A 27,730-nucleotide genomic window follows, 5' to 3' on the forward strand; every position below is an offset into this window, starting at 1 on the left:
TCTGGTTATAAAATCATAAATCATTCCGATAAAGGAAAAAGAAGAGGCCCCTAAGCAAGCAGCGTTTTGTTCAAGGAGCCCTCAAATGTGTGGAGGAGGGAAAGCAGAAACAAAGAGCGGAGGGATGGAAGAGCCGCAGAGCAGCCCAGGCTCTTCAGGAAGTCCGCTGAGGCGGACACACGGAGTCTGCTTTTAGTTGTCTCTTTCAGAAGTCACGGACACAGTGAAGCCCACGCCTGGGGCTAGCCGGGTTTGTGGATGAACATACTGGAGACAAGGCCACTAGATTTCTGTTCTGCTTTTATCTTCACACTCACTGAGCTGGACAGCATTGGTGCCGCACGGTGTGGAGTTGGGAGGGGACTGCAGGAGAGCACCGGGTGTCTCAAGAGCGCGTGTCCTTCTCTCTTGGGGGTGAGACTCTGCCCACCTGCAGAGCCAGTCCCTGGGATGTGGCAGCGGCCCTGGATGGGAGGCGGGGCCGAGCTCAAAGGGAAGCAGAGCCTGCGGGGAGGAGACCGCACCCCTGCAGGGCTCTGCCTTGGCCCGGAGCCGCCTCAGCCCCCCCAGCAAAGCGGACAGTCAGGCGGGGCTTGGTTGATGGCTCTGGGAAGATCGCTGACATTCCCGAGGGGAAGGAGGTGCAGCCGGCCCTCCCAGACACGCGCAGAACGGAACCCACTTCAGGAGCGTGAAACGCTCACGTGCTTTAATCCAACAATCCTGCCTCTGAGGAAGCATCCCTGAGAAATAATGTAGAAAATAAAAAGCACTAGAATATTTGCTGGCAATGTATTCCAGAAATATACCCACAGAAACAAACCAGGTGTCCAGTACAGGAAAGGTCCGGAGGCTGAGTGACCGTCGGCGATGGGTCCGGAGGCGGTTCCGACGCCGCCCCGCGTGGACCCTCGCGATGGGTCCGGAGGCGGTTCCGACGCCGCCCCGCGTGGACCGTCGCGATGGGTCCGGAGGCGGTTCCGATGCCGCCCCGCGTGGAAGGCGCTCCTCGCGTGGTGCCAACTGGAGGAGGCCTCAGCACCTGGGAGCCTCTGGTGATGACGGAGGGTCAGGGACAGACGGGCATCAGGCTAGGAAACGGGCGCGGGCCTGTTCCTCATTCCACCTATCGCTGTTTTATCTCTGGGGCGATCGAGTTAGGGATATTTCATTGTTCTGATTTGTATTTGTGGCTGCCTGGCAGAGTTGAACATTGTCTTATGTTTACCGTTCATCTTTTTCTTACCTACCTTCTTTATTTTCTTCTCCTTTGCACATATTTTTTCAGAATTACAGTGTTCTAATTTACTGTGTGATTATAAATCATCTATATTTTACATATGGCACAAGTATTTCTCCAAATTTTATTTGTTTTATTTAAAAGAGGCCTTTTTAAAAGTAAAACTTACTGTTTTTTTTTGAGACAGAGTTTTGCTCTTGTTGCCCAGGCTGGAGTGCAGTGGCACGATCTCGGCTCACTGCAACCTCTGCTTCCTGGGTTCAAGAGATTCTCCTGCCTCAGCCTCCCGAGTAGCTGGGATTACAGGCGCCCACCACCACGCCTGGCTCATTTTTTGTATTTTTAATAGAGACGGGGTTTCACCATGTTGGCCAGGCTGGTCTCGAACTCCTGACCTCAAGTGATCTACCTGCCTCTGCCTCCCAAAATGCTGGGATTACAGGCATGAGCCACCACACCCGGCCCAAAATTTTAATTTAATCAAATTTGCATGTCTTTTTTCAAATCTTTCAAAAGCATTATCCTATCCTATGACTATACCCCTGTTTGGAAATGAATATAATTTTTAAAAATAGATGAAAGAAAAGTGCCCGCAAGTGTTAATGTGTTGAGATTAGGTTGATATAATTCTGGATGACCTTTTCCCTATTTTTACAATATTCTTTACTGTGATTATGCTACTTTTATAATTATGTTATTTTTACAATGAAAAAAACAAAACACGAAAGGATGTGCCTTCCAGAGTTGAGATGGGCACTAGGTTCCCATCTGGTGACCTGTGGCGCCCTTTCCACCTGGCCGTTGCTGAGGACGGCCACGCGCACTCCAGAGCCTCTCCCCAGGCACACGGGCTGCAGCTGCTGTGGCCGGGCCCCAGCACTGTGAGCCAGCAGGAAGCCTGCACTGAGCTCTGGCTTGTGTCTGTTCAGGAGGAGAACATTTGCCTGCACTGGGCGGCGTTCTCTGGCTGCGTGGACATCGCCGAGATCCTGCTGGCTGCCAAGTGCGACCTCCACGCCGTGAACATCCACGGAGACTCGCCGCTGCACATTGCTGCCCGGGAGAACCGCTACGACTGTGTCGTGTGAGTGTGGCGCTTCCCCCGGCTCGGGCTGGCGCTGACCTGACCTGGGCGCCCGGAGAGACCGCTCGATGGTCGTGTGTTCACACTTGGGCTCGAGTGGACACAGGCCCTCTGTTCCCTCCTGTGGAAGTCCGTCCTTGGTGTTCCACGTACAGAGAAGTGACTTTCCCAGTCCACGTTTGAGATCAGCTGTGGTTTATTTCTGGGTTAGGAGGATTGTCATGCAAAATTCCCAAGTTGTTAGGTCAGACCTTGAGTTGAGTCTCAGACCTGATGCTCCTGACATGGCTGAGGGGCAGCGTGGGAACAGCCCTGCTCCCAGCAGGGACCTGCCAACTCAGAGGCGCCGAGAGGCTCAGAGTGCCTTCTGGGAGCAGTGCCACCCACAGCCAGAGCTGGAGATGCTGGGGGCTGTGGCGCTCACCGCTCAGGGCCCTTTTAAAACTTGAGACCTTCAGCTGGGTGGCGGTGGCTCACACCTGTAATCCCAGCACTTTGGGAGGCTGAGGCAGGAGGATCACCTGAGGTCAGGAGTTTGAGACTAGCCTGGCCAACATGGTGAAACCCCATCTCTACTAAAAATACAAAAATTAGCCGGCCATGGTGGCGCGTGCCTGTAACCCCAGCTACTCCCGAGGCTGAGGCAGGAGAATCGCTTGGACCCGGGAGGCAAAGATTGCAGTGAGCGGAGATTGCGACACTACACTCCAGCCTGGGCGACAGAGCGAGATTCTGTCTCAAGAAAAAAAAAAAAACCCAAAAACAAAAAAACTTGAGACCTTGATCCCTTAAGTCATACACACTCAGGTTGTTGTCGGTGGCCTGGGATGGGGTATTTGTTTGGCTGCTGGGGAAGGACAGGGAGCTGTGGGTGCTCCACGCACCAGCCTCCGGTGACTCCCCAGCCCCTACATGTGGAGCTGTGCCCTCCCACATTTGAAGCCACCATTTGGTGGCTTACCCAGGTTGGTCATCTGGCTGTGCGAAGCCCAGCTCCACGTACGGTGACTGCGGTCTGGACGCAGTGGGCAGGAGTGGAACTGAGGACTGCTCATGCTGTGCATGGCCCAAGCGTGGCCTCTCTCCCTCCTTATCCTTGAGAATAAATTTAAATGAAAAATCCAAGAAAAATCAAATGCCATCCTGGTTTTTTACATACTCTTCCTGCTAAGAAAACAGCCTGCTGACTTTGACAGTGAATATGGGAGAGGAGTGAGGAGTAAGAGAGTCCCTGTTCCTGGGTGAGCTAAAGCCCGTCTTTGCAGAGTCATTGGTGAGCAGACTTCAAGTTATCTCACAGCGAATAGTGTGTTCCCTTTACTGTTAGTGATGATGGTCATTTTATAAATCTCATCTGTGTCATCTTTTCAAGTCAGCTTTAAATGTTTTGTGGCCTTACATTTTCCCTTTTAGCCTCTTTCTTTCTCGGGATTCAGATGTCACCTTAAAGAACAAAGAAGGGGAGACGCCCCTGCAGTGTGCGAGCCTCAACTCTCAGGTGTGGAGCGCTCTGCAGATGAGCAAGGCTCTGCAGGACTCGGCCCCCGACAGGCCCAGCCCCGTGGAGAGGATAGTGAGCAGGTGAGCCCGGCCCCGGGACGGCTCTGCGGCAAATCGGCAGCCAGCAGGGCTTTGGGAGTTTGCGGTGAAAGCTGCTCCTGAAGCTGAAACATCCCCAGGCTGGAGTTCAAACTCTCAGGGCCAGGTGTTTGCCAGCCGCCCACTGCACGCCATGCCACCCCCTGGGCAGAGTACGTCAGCCTCCAGGTGACACCTGCCCTTTCCGTGGCAGGGACATCGCTCGAGGCTACGAGCGTATCCCCATCCCCTGCGTCAACGCCGTGGATGGCGAGCCGTGCCCCAGCAACTACAAGTACGTCTCTCAGAACTGCGTGACGTCCCCCATGAACATCGACAGAAACATCACTCACCTGCAGGTGAGTGACACGGACGAAGGGCGGGCTCAGGCCAGGACGTGGGGTGGGCAGAAGCTTCTGGAGCCTGGGGTCCTGGGTTCTTCTCACCACTCAGAGCAGGAGGGCTCATGGGGGGCTTCCCAGGAAGACCTCGTTCTCTTTGCAGCTGCCTCCCGTGAAAGAGCTGGAAGGCAGATAAAGGTTCTGTCAGGCCCAGCCCTGGGCCTCTCACTGCTCTTCCGAGGCTTCTTACCGACCCCAAAGGAACGGCAAGCATCTTTGTGCCTTTTTTTTTTTACCTCACACTCAGGGGCCCCCGTGCGGCCTCTTGCTGGTGGCACAGGCGAGAGGAGCCCCTGCAAGGCCTGCAGGACGACCTGGTCCCTGCATCTCCCAGCCCCCGGAGAGATGGGTCCAGCACATGCCAGCTTTCCCAGCCTGAGTGCACAGAGCCTGGTGCCCTCACCGCCTGCGCCTTCTTGACCACTTTCTTTGTGGCTCTGCTTGTAGGCAGCTCCCTCCTCTTCCCAGGCCGGGCACTGCCCAGGGCCCCCCACTCAGGGTGTGCCAGGCTCTGCATTCTTGTCTTTCCCATCGAGCATCTGGCCACAAATGCAGCCGCTGCCCAGCCCTTCACCCACCCCACGTCACCCGCTGCCGCGTTGCTGCCCTGCCTGCCCCGTCCCTCTGTCAGGGTCCTCAGCCAGAGAGCCCCTCCAGCGGGCACTCGGCATGTTTCTGCCCGCACACCCTTCACCCTAAGAGGCCACACACTCGTGGTGCCTTTGAGAAGCATTTAGCAGAATCGGGGTAACTGAGAATTGTAAGACGTAGTTGTGACTGGGAGGGAAACAGAAGGCCTGTGCCTGCACGTCTGACGGCCCCGGCGCCTCTCTCCTCAGTACTGTGTGTGCATCGACGACTGTTCCTCCAGCAACTGCATGTGCGGCCAGCTCAGCATGCGCTGCTGGTACGACAAGGTGAGGGCGGCCTCGTGTGCGTGGGCTCAGGTGGTAAGTGCCGCTGGTCCGGGTCTGCAAAAACAGTGCAGGCGTCCGTGACCCCAGCGCTGTTGTGGCAGCGTTGGGAAGGAGTTGGAGGTGAGCTGGGTGTCACAGGCAGGGACGGTACAGTGGGCGCCGGCACCCAAGGCGGGGTTGTGAGCCGAGGACATGGCTGCAGAGTCCCTGGGGCTGGGGTCTGTATCCTTTGTGGCCACCTGGATGGTAGTGGAGGCGGGCAGCCAGGCAGCCTGGCTTGGCCCCAGGAGGAGGTGCTGCTTGTGTTTGGTGTATCTGGTGAGCTCTGCCTTGTGCTTGCTGAGTGTGAGGGGTGTGAAGAGGGAGGGTGCTGCTGGGCTGGGTACAGGGAGCATCGGTGTGGGCGTGGGGCTTGAGGAGACACAGGATTGGAAGTTTCTAGTAGGTGCTGGTCCTCAGAGGGCCCGAGATGGTGGCCACTGAGGAGATGGGAGTGGGGACTGGCCCTGGCTAGCTGGGGTGCAATTCAGGGGAGGGATGTCTAAGCAGAGGCGGAGGGTTCCTGGTCTCCTGAGTTCAGAGGTCACGGTGGGGACAGAAGCCAACATGGCCTGGGTGAAGAGACGCAAGCAGGGAGAGGCAGCAGGCGTCCCCTCCGGAAGCGGACTTTGGAGGAGGGTGGCCGGAGGGTTTACCCATCTCAATGAGAGGCCCCAGTGGGAGAAGGATTCATGCCAGTGAGGGCCATGAAGGTGGCAGGCTCAGAAAGCCAGCAGGCTCATGTCCGAGTGGTGTCTTTTGGGGTGGACAGTCCTGCTGAAGGGGCGCAGGAAGGAATGTTGTGGGGAGCACCCTAATTGTTCAGGGCATCCCCTGAAGCCATCAAGCCAGAGTGTGCCTGGCAGCCCTGGGCCCCGCACCTCAGCTCACACAGCCCTGGGGGAGCACCTGCGCCCAGTGCTGCTGCACCTGGCCTGGCTTCGGAGGGTAGGAAGGGGAGCAGAGGGCTGGGTCCCTCCACAGTTGAGGATTTGCAAGGCAAGGAGGCCAGGAGTGCAGGAGGGTGCAGGAGGCCCCGACCAGCCGAAGGAGGCAGAGCAGCCCACGAGCTGGCAGCCTCGGTGACGTGGAGAAGCCCAGGCTGGGGGCTGGGAAGGCCCCGGATGGACAGAAACTGGCCCAGGCTGGGTCTGGGGAGCGCTCCAGGAGGTCTCCACAACCTGTGTGGGCATCTGGGTGGGGGCTTCCCATCCAAACCATACACATGGAGTTTTTCCCTAGGTGGGTGTTCAAGTTTGGCCAGAAACCATTGTTTTTATGCCAGTTTGAGCCGCACTGGGTGGGCACTTAGTGGAAATGGGTTGATGTCAGCTCGAAGAGTGAGTGACCTCTGCTGGGCCCTTGCTGCTCGTCTGTCCACAGGACGGCCGGCTCCTGCCAGAGTTCAACATGGCGGAGCCTCCCTTGATCTTCGAATGCAACCACGCGTGCTCCTGCTGGAGGAACTGCCGAAATCGTGTCGTGCAGAATGGTCTCAGGTGAGAGGCAGCTTCCTGCCAGAGCCCCATATTCTGCTCATGTGTGCATTAGCACGGAGGTCACCCCGACAGACAAGAACTTAACGTGTCTGGATGGACCCGCGTTGTGTTTGCAGATAGAGCCGACAGGTTACCTCTGAGCCCTTTATCCTCTGGAAATGTCACTGGTGCCGTAAATCACGAGTCATGCTTCCACCAGCTCAGAGGCAGGCCTGAGAGAAGGAGCAGATGGTTGGGTCAGTTGAGCTAAAAGCAGAGGAACGGACTTGGCCTAAGAATTACCTTTGTTACCAAGTTCACACGAACAGTCTTCAACAGATCAGGGCTGTCGTCGTTCTATTTTAACACTCCAGTCATTTTCTAAATGTTCTTTCTTCTCTGGGCTTCTCTAACAGTGAGGTGATGTCCTAACACTTCTCAGGCGCATGGACTCCTTGTTCCTGGCGCTTGGACTCCTGCTCAGGGCGCTTCACCAGCTGGGCTTGGTCCCCTGACCACCCAGCAGCAGCCTCTCCTTTCCCCGGGTTCTGGTCTTGAGCGTTTCCTCCACAAATGTGCCTGAACCCCTCTGAGTCACAAGGGAAAGTTACGAACTCTTAAATTTAGCTGAACACTAGTTTTTGTAGTATTGACTCTTTTGTGACCTCGGTAAACTTGGTCCATGCTGGAGGGCAGTCTCTGTCCTTGGTGTGGTAGAAAGGCCTGGGGGTGAGAACCCACACCAGACAGGCAGACACGAAGCAGACACACGGGACCCACACCAGACAGGCAGACACGAAGCAGACACACGGGACCCACACCAGACAGGCAGACGTGAGGCACGTGGTTCTGAGGGCTCCACGGAGGCCCATTTACCAGGCCTGCCCAGCCGCCCTCCCCCCGCCACCTCCCCCTGCCACCCTCCCCAGCCCTGAGGGGCCTGTGGGCTCCTTATCAGGAGCAGGTTCGGCTGCAGGTGTCACCACTGCCTGGTCCAGCTATAGGCTTCTCTAGTATTAGCACCTCTGCCACCCACAGTGCCTAGTGGCCCAGGCCCAGCTCTGTCCCCATGTTACAGATGGGGACACCGAGCCACGGCCAGGACCAGTGACTTGCCGAGGTCACGGGCTGGGGTGTTCCTGGCTGATTCCTGGGTTCTTGGCTTCCTGAGAGTACAAGACGCTACGTCTGTGTGGTGCCTGCAGCATCTAACGCTTTGGATACAGAACCAGTTTTCTTCCTCATTTCAGTGACGTGGCACCAGCTGGCTTTTGCTGACCATTGTGGCAAGAGGCTGAGGCTGTGGCCTGGGTCCACCACTACTCTCTCTTTTCCAGGGCAAGGCTGCAGCTCTACCGGACGCGGGACATGGGCTGGGGCGTGCGGTCCCTGCAGGACATCCCACTAGGCACCTTTGTCTGCGAGTGAGTGAGTCCCTGGGTCACCCCAAGCCTGCCGGTGGCACGTGTCATTTCTGGGACGGAGGCCCATCTGTGTCTGCACTTCAGGAAGCCCCTCTGGGAGCAGGCACATCCCCTGGCCTACAGCAGCATGGGGTGGGGGCCGTGGAGACCCTGGCCCCGAGAACCAAGCTCGTGCTGTCCTCAGTGCTCTCGCTGCTGCCCTTAAACAGCTCATGAGTGCATTTAGGGAGGCGTGGTCCAGTTAGGAAGGCGTGGTCCAGCACGGGCAGTCCTCTCTGGGGGAGGACCATTCTGGGTTCTCAGGCGCCAGACCGCAGACGCAGAGCTTTCAGTATCGTCATCATCATCATCCTCGGGAACCTCAGCTGAAACCCCAGTTCAACCGGGCACACGTCTCCAAACATGTTCCCCGCCTGTTCTTCTGGTGTGCCCCGCTCTTTCCCTGTGGGCGCGGAGACCAGGCTGTGCTTGTCTGTGGGCAGTGCTCGCTGCCTTCCAGGGCCTCACCTGCACCGCTTCTCCCTCTGCAGGTATGTTGGGGAGCTGATTTCGGACTCAGAAGCCGACGTTCGGGAGGAAGATTCTTACCTCTTTGATCTCGACAATAAGGTAATGTGCTTTGTGGGGTTGCGGCCACGTAGAGCTTGTTGTGAACTGTGAAACCTGAATGTGTTTGTCCCAGTAGGGCCTGGATTCAGATGAGAGCTCTTACTGTTGACGAGAGTGGGCTTGCTATAGACCTGCTGAGTGCCACCTTTGGAGCTGGCCCTGGTTCTGTGCCCAGCATGGATGGAGGGCCCTCTGACTTGGGAGGTCCCTAAGCCTGTGCAGCCGACTGCCCCCTTCTTGTGAGAGTGGGGCCTGAGACCCACCACTCCAATCCTCCAGACCCCAACCGAGAACCTCGGGTTGGGGCTTGGCAACCCCTGAGACTGCAGAGAGGCTAAGGAGGGGTGCCGTGTGTTCACAGTGACTGAGTGAAGCAGCAGTGAGCCTCCCGTCGTGTGCACAGAAACGCCAGCAGACCCGTCGCTTGTGTCCCCAGCCCACCCAATCCCCACTGCCCGTGGGAGAGAGCAGGGGCCACTCCAGGAACCTGGTTTCGGGAGGTTTCTGAGGCTGGGGCAGGGGTGATTGACCCATCCCAGCCTGGCCTCATGCTCCCTTTACTGTAGCCTAGTTCCCATCATTGCTCTGGAATTCATCCATTGTCTATTTTAAAACCTCTTGAAACCTGCAGTCACTCCAGGCCAGTGGGGAAATAAAGGTTTTCTCATCTCAAACAGCGGCTACCAGACCACAGAATAAATCTTATGCCTGGAGAATAGGGCACCAGGCAGCTGTCTTCATAGCAGTGGCCCCTATGGACTGCCAGCCCCAACCCCAGACTCTGTCCCTACAGCCACCTTCTAAGAAGTAACCGTTGGTGAAATGACTTGTGTTGCATGGCAGAGAAGCCGGGCTCTGGAAGGCCACAGTGTTCAGGCATCTCTCCCCGTGCAGTGGGGCCGAGCCCTCGAGGGACGGCAGCCTCCGTGTGTGCGTGCTCGTGTGCAGAGTTGAGGGGCTTTTCTGCTGCCAACTGCCTATTCCAGCCTTGCTGTGGAATGACTTGCCTTCTGTGGGCTGGTAACACATATTCTCACAAAGGCTCTGTTGTCACTTGTGTGCGCCACAGATGTCGCCTTCCCTCTGTGGCTTTTTCACTTCCTAATGATGTCTTGGAGCGAACAGAAGTTCTTGTTTTTATTCTAGTTCCATTTATCAGTCTTTTTCTAAATACTGGGTTTTTGTAATGTCCTAGTGATATTTTTTGAAAACTTGAATATTTCCCAGAAACGGTCCTGTTTGCTTTCACGTGGGTTCCGTGTGTAGGTTGACAGCCGTTCTGTGTGTGGTGTAGGATCAGAGTCGAGGTTTATTTTTTTCCCATCTTGTTACCTGACTGACTCAGCACCATTTGTGGAGAAGACTGTCTTTTCCCCAGTCAGCAGTGGCTCTTGTCATAGCTCAGTGTCCTCGTCCTATCAGTCAGTCTGCTGACTGTTCTTGGCCTGGGCTGTGTTACCTTAATTACTTTAATTACTGTGATTTACATCTTCTCACCTTAGAGGGTTTTTTTTGTTTTGTTTTGTTTGAGGCAGAGTCTCGCTCTGTTGCCCAGGCTGGAGTGCAATAGTGTGATCTCGGCTCACTGCAAGCTCCGCCTCCCAGGTTCATGCCATTCTCCTACCTCAGCCTCCCCAGTAGCTAGGACTGCAGGTGCCCGCCACCACGCCCAGCTAACTTTTTGTATCTTTAGTAGAGACGGGGTTTCACCGTGTTAGCCAAGATGATCTCGATCTCCTGACTTTCATGAACCTCCCGCCTCAGCCTTCCAAAGTGCTGGGATTACAGGCGTGAGCAGCCACACCCGGCTAATTTTTGTAGTTTTAGTAGAGATGGGGTTTCACCATCTTGGCCAGGATGGTCTCGATCTTCTGACCTCATGATCCGCCCGCCTCAGCCTCCCAAAGTGCTGGGATTACAGGCGTGAGCCACTGCACCTGGCCTTTTTTTTTTTTTTTAAGAGACCAGGTCTTGCTCCATTGCCCAGGCTGGAGTGCAGTGGCACAATCATAGCTCGCTGCAGCCTTGAACTCCTGGGCTCAAGTGATCTTCCTGCCTTGACCTCCCAAGTAGGTAGGACTACAAGTGTGCACCACGATGCCCGGTTAATTATTTTATTTTATTTTATTTATTTATTTATTTATTTTTGAGATGGAGTCTCGCTCTGTCCCCCTGGCTGGAGTGCAATGGTGTGATCTCGGCTCACTGCAAGCTCCGCCTCCCGGGTTCACACCATTCTCCTGCCTCAGCCTCCTGAGTAGCTGGGACTACAGGTGGCCGCCACTGTGCCCAGCTAATTTTTTTGTATTTTTAGTAGAGACGGCGTTTCACCGTGTTAGCCAGGATGGTCTCGATCTCCTGACCTTGTGATCCGCCCACCTCGGCCTCCCAAAGTGCTGGGATTACAGGCATGAGCCACCGCGCCCGGCCGATTTTATTTTATTTTTGTAGAAATGGAATCTCACTATGTTGCCCAGGGTGGTCTCAAATTCCTGCCTCAGGCAGTCCTCCCGCGTTGGCTTCCCAAAGCACTGGGATTGCAGGAGTGAGCCACTGTGCCTGGCTTCACCATAGAGTTTGTGTCGTGCTCTTTTTGGTCTTCATATAAGTTTTTTTTTTTTTTTTTTTTTTTTTTGAGAGTCTCGCTCTGTCGCCCAGGCTGGGTGCAGTGGCCGGATCTCAGCTCACTGCAAGCTCCGTCTCCCGGGTTTACGCCATTCTCCTGCCTCAGCCTCCCGAGTAGCTGGGACTACAGGCGCCCGCCACCTCGCCCAGCTAGTTTTTTTGTATTTTTTAGTAGAGACGGGGTTTCACCATGTTAGCCAGGATGGTCTCGATCTCCTGACCTCGTGATCCGCCCGTCTCGGCCTCCCAATTCATATAAGTTTTGAAGTCAGCTTAACCAGTTCTACAGAAGCTCCTGTCGGGATTTGATTGGGATTGTATTAGACCTATCAGGTTAGGGAAAAATGTATTTACTACCTTGTTTACTAGCTCATGAACATGGTATATCTCTTCATTTGTTAGGTCTTTCTTAATTACCCCCAGAATATTTTATGGCTTTCTGTGGTGTGGTCTTGTATATCTTTTGTTGGATTTTTTTAAATCAAATAGGTTTTTGAGATTTTTTTCTCTTGGATCAACTGTATTGCAATTAAATTTTTTTTTTTTTCTTTTTTTTTTGAGACAGTGTCTCGCTCTGTCGCCCAGGCTACAGTGCAGTGGCCAGATCTCAGTTCACTGCAAGCTCCGCCTCCCGGGTTTACGCCATTCTCCTACCTCAGCCTCCCAAGTAGCTGGAACTACAGGCGCCCACCACCTCGCCTGGCTAGTTTTTTGTGTTTTTTAGTAGAAACGGGGTTTCGCCGTGTTAGCCAGGATGGTCTCGATCTCCTGACTTTGTGATCCGCCCGTCTCGGCCTCCCAAAGTGCTGGGATTACAGGCGTGAGCCACCGCGCCCAGCCTGCAATTAAATACAGTAAAACAAACTAAAGTATATGGTTTTAGTTTTTACAAATGTACATCCCAGTGTAATCAACGCCACAGTCAAGATATGGAGCATTTCTGCCGTCCCCAAGTCTGTGAGCCCTCAGCCCCTCCTTCTCCCCTACCTATCCTGGTGGGTGAGTTTCACCTGCATTCGAATTTTTTATAAACGGAATCCTGTTCTGGCTTTGCATGTTTTGTGATTTGCCCACGTGGCTACACGTGTCAGTGGTTTGTTCCTTTCCGTTGTTGAACGGTGACCCACCCGGCCTCCCTGCTGGTTTATGCCTTCTCGCCTGTGGGTGGGCCTCCGTCCTTTCCAGTTCTGCTGTCAAGAGTAAACCTGCTGTGACTCCCATAGACTTGTTTTCAATGGACGTGAATTTTTATTTCTCTTGAGTAAATGGGGGTGGAGTTACTGGCTCATATGGGGAACCTTTAACTTTGAAAGAAGCCGCTAGTTTCCAAAGTGGTTCTAGCACTTGCGTTCCCACCACAGTGAGCGCCAGCTCCAAACACTGTGGCTTAGATTTGCTTTCCTGAGGCTTGATGAGGAGCCTCTTCTCATGTGTGTTGCCATCCTTATACTTCTTTTGTGAAGTAATTTTTAAAATTTGCCTGTTTAGGCCGGGCGTGGTGGCTCACACCTGTAATCCCAGCACTTTGGGAGGCGGAGGCGGACAAATTACGAGGTCAGTAGTTCGAGACCATCCTGGCTAACACGGTGAAACCCCGTCTCTACGAAAAATACAAAAATTAGCTGGGCGTGGTGGCGCACGCCTGTAATCCCATTTACTCGGGAGGCTGAGGCAGGAGACTCGCTTGAACGTGGGAGGTGGAGGTTGCACTGAGGCGAGATCATGCCATTACCCTCTAGCCTGGGCAACAAGAGCAAAACGCTGTCTTTTAAAAAAAAAAAAAAAATGCCTGTTTTTCTTGTTGTTTGTTTGTTTATTTATTGAGATGGAATTTCATTCTTGTCGCCCAGGCTGGAATGCAGTGGCACAATCTCGGCTCACTGCAACCTCTGCCTCCCGGGTTCAAGTGAGTCTCCTGCCTCAGCCTCCTGAGTAGCTGGGACTATAGTCTCCCACGGCCACCATGCCTGGCTAACTTTTTTTTTTTTTTTTTTTTTGAGGTGGAGTCTCGCTCTGTTGCCCAGGCTGGAGTGCAGTGGCTTGATCTCCACTCACTGCAAGCTCCATCTTCCGGGTTCACACCATTCTCCTGCCTCAGCCTCCTGAGTAGCTGGGACCACAGGTGCCCGCCACCACGCCTGGCAAATTTTTTGTATTTTTAGTAGAGACGGGTTTTCACTGTGTCAGCCAGAATGGTCTCCATATCCTGACCTTGTGATCCACCCGTCTCGGCCTCCCAAAGTGCTGGGATTACAGGCATGAGCCACTGTGCCCGGCCTATTTGCCTGTTTTTTAATTGGCTGCTTGCCTTCTTGAGTTGTAGGAGCTCTTTCCATCCTCTGAGTCTGTCTGATACACATATAAATATGTGTGTGATGTGAATATTTTCTTAGTCTGTGCCTTGCCTCCTCACTTTCTTAACAGTGTCTTTCAGGAAGCAGAATATTAAAATTCTCTGACTTCCCATATCCTAAGAATTCCATGTCTATCCCAGGATTGTGGAGATTTTCTCCTTTTTTTAGAAGTCATATAAAAATGCAAGTTAAGGCCGGACACACTGGCACGCTCCTGTAATCCCAGCACTTCGGGAGGCCGAGATGGAGTTTGAAGCTGCAGTGAGCCGTGATCAAGCCACTGCACTCCAGCCTGGCCTGTCTCTCAGAAACGTGGGTTTGAAGTAAGGATTGAGGCTCACTTGTGTCCATAGACAGTTAATCCAGCACCACTAGTTGTGCCTACCCCAGCTGACGCAGATCTACGTCTGGACCATGTTTCTTCCTTTGATCTATTTGCTGATCCTCACACCAATGCCACATTCTCTTGATCGATAGTAAAACTGGGAGCCAGGCAGTGTTAGGTCCTCATACTCCTCATACTCGGTTCTTTTCAGACTGTTTCGCTCCTCCGTGTCCTTTGCATTTCCATAGACAGTTGAGAGCCTGGGCGTCAGTACAGGCCAAGGCTGCTGGAATTTTTGCTGAGACTGCACTCAATCTGCTGCCATTAGCGCGTTGAGCCTTCTGACCCTGTGTCTGCAGGTGGCCCAGCTCTCTTTCAGTTGGATCTTGAGTTTCTCTCCGCAGAGCCTTGTAGCTTTTAGTATGTAGGTCTTACACTGTTTCGTTAAATGTATTCCTAAGCACGTCATACTTTTCATATGTTATAAACAGATTGTTTTTAAATTTCATTTTCCAATTGTTTGTTGGAAATAAACAATGTGGAAATACTTGGTTTTCGTGTACATTGACCTTGTTAAATGTATTTGTAAATTCTAGTAACTTTTTGGACTGTTTGGCTTGTCTGCACGTGTGGTCATGTCATGTGTATGTAAAGACAGTTTTTCTTCTTGCGTTCTGACCTGTGCAGCTTTGTTTCCTGGAAGGCTGGGCACAATGATTGTTCTCTTCCTGGCACTGGGGGAAGCGGCGTCCTTACCCTGTCTGATGTTAGCTTCAGGCCTTGTGTAAATGCTCCCTGGGTTGTCAGAATTCATTTCCTTGACTGTAGGATGAGGCCCCTGCTTCCTTGCTGGCTGGCAGCCGGGGGTGCTCTGAGCTCCTAGAGGCAGCTCTCTTCTTGAAGGCCAGCAGGAGGATGTCAGGGCTTTGCCTCGCTGCCGCCTTCTCACATCCTGTGGCCAGAAGCAAGTCACGCTCAAGGGGTTGGGTTGATACAAGAGAGACTCTTGGGGCTGCCTTAGAATTCTACACGTGTGTGGGCCAACTCCCTCTCCACCCGGGCACCTGCCTTCCCCACTCCAAGCCACAGTCACGCTGACTTGCTTCCTGCAGTCCTGCCTTTTCCAGAATATCATGTAAGTGGAATCACACAGCATGTGGCCTTTGTCATTTCCTGGCTGGGTCATGTGTGAGTGACCTTCAGCTGTACGAGAAACTGCCCAGAGGTGCCGCCAAGTCACGGCCTGTTTGTGTCCCGTGGATTTGGCTGGGCAATCCATCTTGGACGGGAGGGTAAGTGCAGCACCAGCTGACCCATCACAGTCAGAGGCAGGAGTCCTTAGCGTCTCAGAAACCCTAATGCTTTTGTATTTGAAGGAGGCATATTTTTCCACAGTTGTTGCTTGATATATAGAAATAGAGTAGATTTTTAAAATTAACTCTTTGACCTGAGGCCTAAAGCCACCTGTTAAGTGTAATGATACGTGTGGGTCCGTTTTTTTCTGTGCGTGTGCCCGTGTCATCACCACACAGGCTGCCCCCGGTCCCCATGGCTTCACTTCTCATTCTTGTCGTCTACGCCAGCGGGGCTGCCCAGTGTCAGGGAGGAGGCCTGGAGCCTTTCCGGACCGTTTCCTGTGATGCTCGTGTGCAGGTGTTGGGATGCCTTTATCAGAATAACAAAGTTTTCTTTTCTGTCCCGAAGAATTTCATGAATTGATGTTGAATTTTGTTGAACGTTTAAAAAAATCTATTGAAATAATCCTATGATTTTTCTCCTTGTTCTGTTAATGTGAATAGCTGATTTATATGCTGTTGTTACTGGAAATTTATGTGTATTTTAGCCATGCGGCATCAGGTGCTGTGTTGTGTGGTCAGTCCGGGTCTTGCGGGGGGGCTGGGGGGGGGGTGGCGTGTTCCTGTTTCTGTGCCGTCTCCTTGCTGCCATATCTCCTGCCCTGGTCTCTCCCTCTAGCATCTGGCATCTCTGTAGGTCTGTTTCTAGCGTCTATTTTGCTGCTTGTTGTCCTCCTCCTTTCCCTGTCTCCTCATGTTTCTGGTTAGTTTTGTTTGGGTGCCAGACACTGTATTTTGAAACCTGCTTGAAGAAAATGCATTGGGTCACCCCAGTCCACTTCCAGGCACCAAGAGGCCTCAGGCTGAGCTTCAGGCCGTGGCCTCTGTCACTGCAGCTAATTTTTGCTCCCAGGTGGCCCTGGTTCCTGGGGCCTGTCTCAGTCTGTTGAGGCCACTGTAACAGAACACCACAGACTGCACAGCCTGCCCAACAGACACTGGTTTCTCACGGTGCTGGAGGCCGGAAGTCCAAGGTCTAGGCACCTACCGGTTTGGTTCTGGGGAGGACCCGGCCGCGTGGCTCATGGAGGGACCGTGCCTTCTCACTGCGTGAGAACCAGTGAGACCAAGACAGGTGGATGGAGCTGCAGCCCAGAGGAGATGGGAGAGCTTTGCTGGGGGTTCACAGCCACCTCCTAATGGCAGCATTGTGCACACAGGCCTGTCTCCCTGCTGATGTGGCTGTGGCCTTCCCTGGCCAAGTTCCTCCTGCTCCCCTAGGGCCGCACCTCCCAAGCCGTCTGTGTGGAAGGGCCATTTCCATATTCCCGGTCCACTGTGGGCCAGTCCTTCTGTAAAATAAGGACTGCAACTTCCTAGGCTGCTTTTAAGTGGTCATATTCAACAGGCACGATACTGCTCCATCAGACGCTGCTGGAGGCTCTCGGTTCCTTGACTCGCTTGTGGTATTGGCCAGGGGGGTCCCTGCCTCCTCCCCCACATGTCTGTGCTCTGCCTTCACACCCGTTCCCTGGCGTGGACTTTCTGTGCTTCCTTCTCCTGTCTGGAGCCACGCCCGCCCTCACCTCCTCAGGGACATCCTGTCGGCACTCTCCACACTCCCTCATGCCCCAGAGCTGCCACACCCTCCGGATTCCTTGCCTTCCAGTCTGTCTGCAACCAGATGCAGCCAGGCCTCGCCTCCCATGAGTGTCCCTAAGTCCAGGGCAGACCCCAGTCCCCACCTACCCGAGGCAGCAGCGTCTAGTCCTGCTCCTCCTGGCACCCACTCCTCAGCCATGGGCACACAGGCCCAGGGACGGTAATCCTCCTGACATCCTCTCACTTCTCAGCCATGGGCACACAGGCCCAGGGACAGTTGTTCATTTTGGGGACGTAGAGAGCACGAACACAACAAAACCTCCCAGGTGTCTGCTGCAGCTCTGACCCACCCCCAGATCCCAGATCCCAGACCCCTGTCCACCTGAGTGCCAAAATCTCTGGGTACCAGGAAACTTTCTGATTCTGCCTTCAAAATATTTCCTGGACCATTGCAGTGGGCAGCCGCCCCTGGGTCAGCCCCGGCCCTGCTGTTGCTATCTGTTCTCAGCCTGGGGCTACAGTGACCCCAAGCCCTCTGCTGTTGGCTCAAACCTTGCACACCCTGTTCCCCACTGACTGCCCCTCCACTGCTCTCACAACTGCTCGCACCCCCTCACGCTGTTCTGGAGCCTGTTGGACATGCCCTCTGGCATCCTGCCCACCCGCCCTCCCGGTCCTTACCTTCTTTAGGCCTTTGTTGAAATCTCTCATCAGCGAGGCACCCCAGGGAGGCCTCTCCATGGTATGCTTGCCTGAAACCTAGGTGGAAGGTTTCTTATCAGAGAAACCTTGGAAGTAAAGCCTTCAGCGGTGTGTGTTCCTGTGAGGATTCTGGGATCTGAAGCCTCTGAACCATAGGAACGGCTGGGAGAGGCCGTGCTCCTGTGCCAGGGGGGCTCCTTGTGCCAACCGACAGGTTGGTTGGCCCGGCTGCCATCGTGGGAGAGACGTGGACAAAAGGCACACAGTGGGAGGCCATGGGCAGGGTTGATGGCCCATGAGGGCAGCCCCTTTGTTTCTTTGGGCTGCAGCCTGTGCCGTGACCATCCACAGGCCCCAGGGGGTGCTGGTGGGCATCAGGGAAGTCCAGGTGACAAGGGGCATCAGCAGGGGTCAGAGGGGAGTGCCCAGGAGGAGCCCCTCTGCACTCTTCAGGGTGCATGGAACCCACACCCTGTCCCCAAAGAAGCCCCGGACATGCCCTGGGGTGGGGGGAGCAGCACATGCCAGGCTGCCACATGTGTGCGTGGCCTCAGGGAGTCTGGGCTGGGTCATCAGGCATGACCATTGCCAAGGCCACACCCTGACTCTAGGCTCCCCCCGGTCTGGGCAGTTAGGCCAAGCAGAGCACAGGGTCTCGAGACCTCATGACCTCTAGGGTCACGCAGAGGCTCCTGGGGGTCAGACTGAGAAAGGGGCTTGTCCTGAGAAGCCACAGTGTGCTCCTGCGGGGGTGCGGGTGGGGGAGGTACCACGTCTCCCGGGCAGCCACAGGTCCCACGCTCAGGGCCCGAGCGATGCTTGGTGCAGAGCCGGAAGGTTCCCAGGGTGGGAGGAGGGTTTTTTTGGGTTTTTTTGTTTTTTTTTTTTCGTTTGAGACGGAGTCTCGCTCTGTCGCCCAGGCTGGAGTGCAGTGGCCGGATCTCAGCTCACTGCAAGCTCCGCCTCCCGGGTTCACTCCATTCTCCTGCCTTAGCCTCCTGAGTAGCTGGGACTACAGGCGCCCGCTACCTCGCCCGGCTAGTTTTTTGTATTTTTTAGTAGAGACGGGGTTTCACCATGTTAGCCAGGATGGTCTCGATCTCCTGACCTCGTGATCCGCCCGTCTCGGCCTCCCAAAGTGCTGGGATTACAGGCTTGAGCCACTGCACCCGGCCTGAGGAGGGTTATTCTTAACGCCCTGAACTAGAGCATCTCCAAGGCCGGTGGCTCTGGACAGAAAAACCACAAACATGACCAGGAACAGCGAGGCCCCAGCCGTGGGGCCTCACGTCTGCAATGAACCCTTAGTGGCTCTGAGCAGTGCCAGTTCAGGGCCTTGGAGAGCTGCCGCCCCTGTGCCTCCCTCCTGCTTGCTGCGTGGGGGCTTGTGGAGCCTGCTAGGTGTCCTGGGAAGAGCCCAGATGGGCCCGGCCCTCCCAGACGGCCTCTTTTGCCTCTGGCAAAGTGTATGAGCGCCTGCAGTGAGGTCCACTCCAAGCGCCAGGCCCGGGCGTCTGTACAGAGCCGACTGTGATGCTGTCTCCACGCAGCAGGGTGGGGCATCCAGGCACCATGGGGAGGCCCCCGCCCTGGCCTCACAGACGTTGCCACTCGAGCTCCTGCCCTGCGCCCACTCCCACCACCTGCCACCTGAACCTCCTCACCTGCGGCAGCACCTTCTCCACACAGGTTCTCTGATGCCTCTTCCCTGATTTTAAAGACATTCAGGTCTCTTCTTTAGTTAAAAAATAGAAGAAAAACACTTTACTTCTCTGCCACTTCCTTCAGAGATTCCTTCTTCTTGCCTTTGCAATTCCTTTTTGACTACACATTGTGAAAATTTTCAAACATACCAGAAAGCAGAGAGAATCAGGAGAGTGGAGGCTCTTATTCCCCCACCTGGACTTGATGGTTGTTAGTATCTTGCTTTATTTGTTTCATCCTTTTTTGCTGATATAATGTAAAGTTAGTTACACATGTGACACTTTACCCCCAGTGACGTGTCAGAGTGTGCCTGTGAGTAGTGCTGCCTGACGAGATTGCGCGCCACGTGATGTTCACCTACAGACTCTCCTAGTTTCCCCGGTGTCTTTCCCTGGTTTGCCCCTCTGGAATCAGGCGGGGCTGTTTCTTGTATGATACTTGGCACATCCCAGAAGGTTCTTCCTACCAGCAGCCCACACGGTGGCCTGCGGAGGAGACTGGCCGACAGCCTGATAAATCCCGTGGTCCGTATTTCTGTGTGCCCCCCGTGGTGTCCCCTCACGTGTTCTCTCATCCCGTGTTTGCGGCCAGCTGGGAGGAAGGGCTGAGGTTTGGCGACACACTGGGGCTGCTGTGTCCCGCAGGGAGCTTTTGTGGCCGCCTCGACTGCCCACCCCGAGCATCCATGCCTTCCCTGTTTATTAACAGACATTGTTCTGTTTTAATAAATAAACCTTAAACCTGGGCTTTGTGGTTACTCCTCAGAGAAAGGTAATATCAATGCTTTATTCTTACCATTTAGTTACCAAGTTTCAGAGTGAGGAAGTGGCATAAAAATTACTGGCAGCAAATAAATTTTGGTCTTTTTTTTCTTTTCTCTGTTTTGAGTGTTAATGTGGGCTTATGGATTTTTACTTTTGTTTGTTTGTTTTACTTTTTTTTTTTTTTTTTTTTTTTTTTTGAGACGGAGTTTTTGCTCTCTCGCCCAAGCTGGAGTGCAGTGGCACGACCTCGGCTCACTGCAAGCTCCGCCTCCTGGGTTCACGCCATTCTCCTGCCTCAGCCTCCCCGAGTAGCTGGGACTACAGGCGCCCACCACCGCGCCCGGCTCATTTTTTGTATTTTTTTTTAGTAGAGACGGGGTTTCACCGTGGTCTCGATCTCCTGACCTTGTGATCCACCCGCCTCGGCCTCCCAAAGTGCTGGGATTACAGGCGTGAGCCACTGCGCCCGGCCCTTGTTTTTACATTTTTACATGTAAAAAACACATTTTTTACATGTGTGTTTTGATCAATTATAGCCATTCTTATTTAATGGTCAAACCGCCCCATCTTTGGCCATGGGGAGCCCCTGCAGGCCAGCCCGTGTCCTTTGGTGACACTGCTCTTGGGTACCATGTGACACTCAGGCCTCCCTTACGTTCCTGGCCCCACACTTGGAATCAGCCATTTCTCCAGGATGTCCTTGTACTTTTGGAAGAGAGAGATTTTTGGAAACCGAAACGAGACTCTGGGGTGCCCACTGCCGTCAGGGTGCCATGGGTTCTCAACTCACTCTTCAGAGGACAGAGCTGTGAAGTAAACAGATTTTTTAAAATGTGTTCTTGTTAGTATTTCCAATTCAAATTTAACGGTGTAGAGTTTTTATCCAACTTCTTTGATTTTACATTTGTATCTCTTACAATAAAAATTTTGGTTTCTAAAATGTTTAGTTTCAAAATAGTACTCCAGGCCGGGCGCGGTGGCTCAAGCCTGTAATCCCAGCACTTTGGGAGGCCAAGGCGGGCGGATCACAAGATCAGGAGATCGAGACCACAGTGAAACCCCGTCTCTACTAAAAATACAAAAAATTAGCCGGGCGCGGTGGCGGGCGCCTGTAGTCCCAGCTACTCGGGAGGCTGAGGCAGGAGAATGGCGGGAACCCGGGAGGCGGAGCTTGCAGTGAGCCGAGATCGCGCCACTGTACTTCAGCCTGGGCAACAGCATGAGACTCCGTCTCAAAAAAAAAAAAAAAAAAAAAAAAAAAGTACTCCAGATATTACTTTTTTTTTTTTTTTTTTTTTTTTTTTGAGACAGAGTCTTGCTCTGTCGCCCAGGCGGGAGTGCAGTGGTGCTATCTTGGCTCACTGCAAGCTCCGCCTCCCGGGTTGACGCCATTCTCCTGCCTCAGCCTCCCGAGTAGCTGAGACTACAGGCGCCGCCACCGCGCCCGGCTAATTTTTTGTATTTTTAGTAGAGACGGGGTTTCACCGTGTTAGCCAGGATGGTCTCGATCTCCTGACCTCGTGATCCGCCCACCTCGGCCTTCCAAAGTGCTGGGATTACAGGCGTGAGCCACCGCGCCCAGCCCAGATATTACTGATAACAGTAAGCACCAGTACAACTGCGGGGTGGCATCTGCGTTTCTTTGCAGCGTCTCACTCCTTAGAGCATGTTCCATGGAAGTTGGACCCAGTCCTGTGTTTCGCAGCACCGGAAATGTTGCTTGTGTGATTGTGTCACCAACTTGATAGGCAGTTACATTAATTTTAGTTCATTTTAAATGTTACAATTTAATTTTTTGTTATTTGATTGTGTAAAATTTTTGCGTGCTTGGGAAGTTCACACCCAGAAAAGCCTTGCTTCTCTCCATGTTCTCTGTATTCTGTTTCTTGCTGTCTTAGTCCATTCGGACTTTGATAGCAAAACACTGTAAACCGTGAGGCTTAGAAATAACAGAAATGTGTTTCTCACTGCTCTGGAGGCTGGAAGTCCCAAGATGAAGGTGCTGGTACATCTGGTGTCTGGGGAGGGCCAGTGCCTTCTCACTGTGTCCTCACGTGGTGGAGGGGGTGCAGCAGCTCTCTGGGGTCGCTTTTATGAGGGCACAATTCCCTCCACTCCCATGACTTAATCGCCTTCCCGAAGCCCCCACTGTAACCTAGGGGTCTCAGCCTGTGAGTCCGGTGGGGGGACACACACATTCCAACCATAGCACCTGCAGCAACCATCAGCAGAAATCGAGAAAAAATACTCAAGTAAATTTCTTTTTTTTTTTTTTTTTGAGACGGAGTCTCGCTCTGTAGCCCAGGCTGGAGTGCAGTGGCGCGATCTCGGCTCACTGCAAGCTCCGCCTCCCGGGTTCACGCCATTCTCCGGCCTCAGCCTCCCGAGTAGCTGGGACTACAGGCGCCTGCCACGTCGCCCAGCTAGTTTTTTGTATTTCTTAGTAGAGACAGGGTTTCACCGTGTTAGCCAGGATGGTCTCGATCTCCTGACCTCGTGATCCACCCGTCTCGGCCTCCCAAAGTGCTGGGATTACAGGCTTGAGCCACCGCGCCCGGCCTCAAGTAAATTTCTTATTCCTTCTCTTTCCTTAACACAAAAAGTGGTAGAGTGTAGATACTGCACCAGCCCTTACCTTTCTCCTGACAGGATTTGGAAAGAGTCATCATATTGTCCGTACGTGGAAATCTTTCTCCTCCTTTTTTGGGGCATTCAGGTTGATTTCAGCCCTTGCTATTTATCTCAGATAATGTTACGTACAAGTCAATTTGTTCGACTTTACCTGTCAGGCAAATCTGAGATTCTGTTCATCCACCCAGTGATGGCTTCAGCAGCCAGTTAATTTCGATTTAGAATTTCCGTTGGATTCTTTTTCTGTTTCTCTGCTGAGACTTGTCACTTCTCTGAGACTTTCATGCCGTGAAATCTTGCTTTCTGTTCTTCATTGAGGATAGCCTTAGGAGCTGCCTTGAAAATACGTGTCTGTTGGCCCAACATTTGGTTCATCTCAAGGCTGGGCTCATTTGAGTGTTCTCTTTCAGACGTGTTCATTTCCTCCGTGTTTCAAGGGTCAGGTCACTTCAGTTGTTCCTGTTAATGTGTGGGGAGGACTCTGGTTTCTCTCCTGTGTAGGTCTTGTTTCCCTAGTGCCATTGGCTGGGCCCCTTCCGCAGGCCCCGCCTCTCTCGTGGTCCTTGTGCCTTCTCTCCAGTCCTAGGATTGGTTGGGCTCCCTCCTCAGGCCCCGTCCCCCCCTCCACATGGCCCCTGTGCCTTCCCTCCAGTCCTAGGATTGGCTGGGCTCCCTCCTGCGGCCCCGTCCCCCCCCTCCACGTGGCCGCTGTGCCTTCCCTCCAGTCCTAGGATTGGCTGGGCTCCCTCAGGCCCCGCCTCCCACGTGGCCTCTGCGCCTCGCTCCAGTCCTAGGATTGGCTGGGCCCCCTCCTGCGGCCCCGTCCCCCCCTCCACGTGGCCCCTGTGCCTTCCCTCCAGTCCTAGGATTGGCTGGGCTCCCTCAGGCCCCGCCTCCCACGTGGCCTCTGCGCCTCGCTCCAGTCCTAGGATTGGCTGGGCCCCCTCCTGCGGCCCCGTCCCCCCCTCCACGTGGCCCCTGTGCCTTCCCGCCAGTCCTAGAATTGCCTGGGCTCCCTCCTGCGGCCCCGTCCCCCCCTCCACGTGGCCTCTGTGCATTCCCTCCAGTCCTAGGATTGGCTGGGCTCCCTCCGCAGGCCCCACCTCCCACGTGGCCTGTCTGCGTTACTCCAGTCGTGCGGCTTTGCTGGGGCTGCTGTGTTTATGGGGTCCTGGTTGGGCAGAGATTTGTGTACACAGACTTTGAAACCCCACCCGCCTCCGAAGCACCTGCAGATTCTTCCCCACGGGGCGGCGCTGTGTGCTCTGCCAGACGGGCCACCTCTGGTGAAAGCCTGGGCAGAGCCAGGCCTGGCCCCTCCAGTCGAGAGCCCCTCAGTTTCCATCTTGCTACTGTCCAGGACTTTAATGTGTGCGCTGTTACTAGTTTCAGAGGTGGTTTTTGCACAGGGAGGGGTCGCCTATAGATTCTTAGCCCATCAGACCTTGAAGCAGAGGCCAAAGTCCACGCCACGTGAGCCACTCTGAGCTCTGTTTCTTTGGGGTAAACCGGGAGGCAGCTTCCCGTGCCTTTGGCTTTGGGGGCTGTGGCTGGTCCAGTCCCGCGGCCGTGCTCGCCTGGTTTACCGTCTTGTGCCCGCGCCGCGAAGGTTGTTGGAGATCTGCCCTCGTCCACGCCTTCACCCGCTTGCTGGTTTGGGTTTTAACCTCTTGATCTCTGAGCGTCTCTGGTTCTCTGGTTAATACTCATTTTGGGGCGGGTTGTGGACCAGGTGTCTCTGCCTGCAGGCTCCTCCCTCTCGGAACTTGGTCCTGGGAAGCCCCAGGTGCCACCTTCCCCGTCTGCCTGGCTGTCGTCTGTGGTGGTGCCTCTTCCCGTCGCTGGGTAACAAACCACGCCACCCACCCGCAGCTCGCCACGGCGCCCGCCCACTCGGCCCAGTGTGCGCAGCAGGGGTTGAGCGTGCCGGGCCTTGGGCTGCACAGGCGGGGTGCTGCTGAGCCCAGGTCCCTGTGGTCGCGTGGGCAGCGTCCAGGTTCCTTGCTAGCTGCTGGCCGGGACCACCCACCTTCCTCCCACGCAGCCCCGCGCCCCGCGCCAGCAGCTCCACGCCCTGGGTCTCCAGAGAACTGCTTTTAAAAGGGTTGCGTGGTTAGGTCAGGCCCACCCACCTCATCCCCCTCTCTACAGTCAATTCAGAATCCATCATCGCAGGCCAGTGCCAGGGGCCAGGACCATGCGGCCACCTGGAGTCTTGGGCTTCTCTCCAAGGCACCAGGGTGAGGAGGACGCCTTAGTCTCTTCGGCCTCGTGTTCCACAACCACACCAGCTCCCGGAAGGGCTGCAGCAGGAGTCGTTTTCTGTGGGCAGCCTCCGCCTGAGGGTCCTCCCCGGTGCCATTCGCCAGAGTCTCCCCAGACCCTCCGGGGACTGTTCCACCCCCTCGTCACCAAGGCAGTGCGTCCCGGACGCCAGCTCCATCCCTCCCGACCCCCTCAGCCCCTGCTACTGCCTCACGGGGCTCTTGCAGCCCCGGCCTCCTTTCCCCTATTGGTGCCAGACAGCCCCATGGGTACTGGGTGGGACGGTGCTGTCCGTGTTCCGTCGCTGGAAGCCCCATGGGGACGCCGTCAAGGGAACGGCCTGCACCACCCCCACCGCACCGCAGACAGCGGCCCAGCAGGGAGGGCGGGGTGCAGGCCGGGCGGCCACACAGCGGGAAGGGATCACTGGAGAAGGCCCCTCCTGCGTGGCGGGCTTGCGCCCAACCCCAGGCCGTGGGGCCGCCGTACCCGGCTTGCGGGGCCCTGCTCGCTGCAGCGCGTGCCGGCTTCTCTCGCCCTGCAGGACGGGGAGGTTTACTGCATCGACGCGCGGTTCTACGGGAACGTCAGCCGGTTCATCAACCACCACTGCGAGCCCAACCTGGTGCCCGTGCGCGTGTTCATGGCCCACCAGGACCTGCGGTTCCCCCGGATCGCCTTCTTCAGCACCCGCCTGATCGAGGCCGGCGAACAGCTCGGGTACGCACCGTCCCAGCCCCTGGCCATCTCCGCTGCCGGCGGGACGGTTTTAGGAACGGGGCTTGCGTTGCTTTCCTGGGCTTGTCCCGGGTTTATCCTCGGGGTTTTCCTGTAGTTCTAAAAACTACGGCCTGGGATGCGGCGCGGCACGTCGGGGTGAGGAAGCTCCGGCCTTGCCTTCGTGTATCTGGCTTGTGGGAGGTGCCGGTGGGATTGGACCGGGAGCCTCGGTTCTGTTCCCTCCCCAGGTTTGACTACGGAGAGCGCTTCTGGGACATCAAAGGCAAGCTCTTCAGCTGCCGCTGCGGCTCCCCCAAGTGCCGGCACTCGAGCGCGGCCCTGGCCCAGCGTCAGGCCAGCGCGGCCCAGGAGGCCCAGGAGGACGGCCTGCCCGACACCAGCTCCGCGGCTGCCGCCGACCCGCTATGAGACGCCGCCGGCCAGCGGGGCGCTGGGGAGCCGGGGTCCGCCGCGTCGCCGTTTAGAGGAGGAGGAGGAGGAGGAGAGACTCCTGCGGGGCTGCGCCGCCGGCTTCCTGGAGGGGTCGGAGGTGAGGCTGCAGCCCCTGCGGGCGGGTGCGGACGCCTCCCGGCCACCTGCCCAGTGCCCAGGCTGGAGCGCACCCTTTGGCCCGCGCCCCAAAGACGCTGGGAGTCCGCACTGGCATCACCTTCTGAGTTTCTGATGCTGATTTGTCGTTGCGAAGTTTCTCGTTTCTTCCTCTGACCTCCGAGGTCCCCGCTGCACCACGGGGGTTGTTTGTTCTCCGGCCCGGCCCAGACTGTTGTGTGTGGCGCCGCCGAGGCCACCGTTAGCGCGAGCTGCTCCGTTCGCCCTGCCCGCGGCCTGCGTGGCCGGTGCCGGGTCCCAGGGGCTGCCCGGAGGACACTGTCTGCTGCCAGTCTCGGAGAGTCAGGAGACCGACCCCACCACTAACTTTGGAGAAAATGTGGGTTTGCTTTTTAAAGGAATCCTATATCTAGTCCTATATATCAAACCTCTAACTGACGTTTCTTTTCGAGGAAGTGGTTTGGTGGGTGCAGCCCCCGCCGGTTCCGTTGACGCTGGCACCTTCTGTTGATTTTTTAAGCCACATGCTATGATGAATAAACTGATTTATTTTCTACCGTTACTGAACATTAGGACAAACAAAAAATAAAAAACAAAACACAGACAACGGTGCTGATTCTGGTGTGGTTTCTACTCACCACGTGAAATAAACTATCAACTGTATAAAGAGAACAAAGTGATTTTAGAATAAAATGCAGGAAAAACTTTTTTAAAAATGTTAGTCTTGTAGTGTGAATAAATTTGCCATCACCTTTTGTGTGGTGGCCTGGCAGGTCATATACTTTTTTTTGGCATATACCTTTTTAAATACTGTAATTAGTGCAGTAACAGTGGGGTTTTTTTTGTGCAACTCTTCTAAACATTCATAATGCAGTCATGTTTATTTTTTTCTGTTAAAATGTTTTTGACAGTTTTAAGAGCAGTCTTTTGGCTCTGACCATTTCTTGTTCTGTTTTCAATGAAATCAATAAAAAAAAAAAGAAGTACTTTAAATGGGGTTTTTATTATGACACCATATTTCAGCTGGTCTCTGCAGAACTTGCGGGTCCCCCCTGGACCCGGCCCAGCTCTCTGTCCCCTGTCCAAGGAAGTACAGCTTCCTTTTCCCCCCAGATTTGTCCCCGAAGGGGGGACATTCCAGGCAGAGGTCAGGGAAGCTCCTGTGCATTCCTGCATGTGTTGAATGAGTCTGTGTGTGTCCACGAACGCATTGGGCATGTGTGTGTGAATACATGTGCGAGTGTGGGCACACTGGTATGTTTTGTGTCTCTGCATGTCTGCGTCTAGTGCCAGGTGCCCAGGTCTGGGCATCGTTCTGGAAGCCGACAGGGCTCGTCAGGTGAGTCTCACAGCCAGAGGCAGAGCTGCACGTGAACAGTGAGCCTGGAGAAGGCAGAGCCAGA

The 27,730-nt window shown here is 54.8% G+C and overlaps 1 protein-coding gene across 5 annotated transcripts in view; it reads left to right on the forward strand.

The window, feature by feature from the left end:
- LOC105472004 (euchromatic histone lysine methyltransferase 1) overlaps window positions 1-27,314 on the forward strand; it is a 228,556-nt gene extending 201,242 nt beyond the window's left edge. For all 5 annotated transcript variants that reach the window (XM_071078704.1, XM_071078708.1, XM_071078706.1 and 2 more), the window contains 9 exons: window positions 2,170-2,324; window positions 3,738-3,905; window positions 4,117-4,261; window positions 5,143-5,220; window positions 6,643-6,758; window positions 8,075-8,161; window positions 8,692-8,770; window positions 25,582-25,757; window positions 26,006-27,314. In XM_071078704.1, the coding sequence (XP_070934805.1) occupies window positions 2,170-2,324; window positions 3,738-3,905; window positions 4,117-4,261; window positions 5,143-5,220; window positions 6,643-6,758; window positions 8,075-8,161; window positions 8,692-8,770; window positions 25,582-25,757; window positions 26,006-26,186 (1,185 nt within the window). In that variant the 3' untranslated portion in view covers window positions 26,187-27,314. The remainder of the gene's footprint in view (window positions 1-2,169; window positions 2,325-3,737; window positions 3,906-4,116; window positions 4,262-5,142; window positions 5,221-6,642; window positions 6,759-8,074; window positions 8,162-8,691; window positions 8,771-25,581; window positions 25,758-26,005) is intronic.
- The last annotated feature ends 416 nt before the right edge of the window (window positions 27,315-27,730 follow it).

The sequence above is a fragment of the Macaca nemestrina genome, chromosome 14, assembly GCF_043159975.1.
Source record: "Macaca nemestrina isolate mMacNem1 chromosome 14, mMacNem.hap1, whole genome shotgun sequence".
Taxonomy (NCBI): Eukaryota; Metazoa; Chordata; class Mammalia; order Primates; family Cercopithecidae; genus Macaca; species Macaca nemestrina.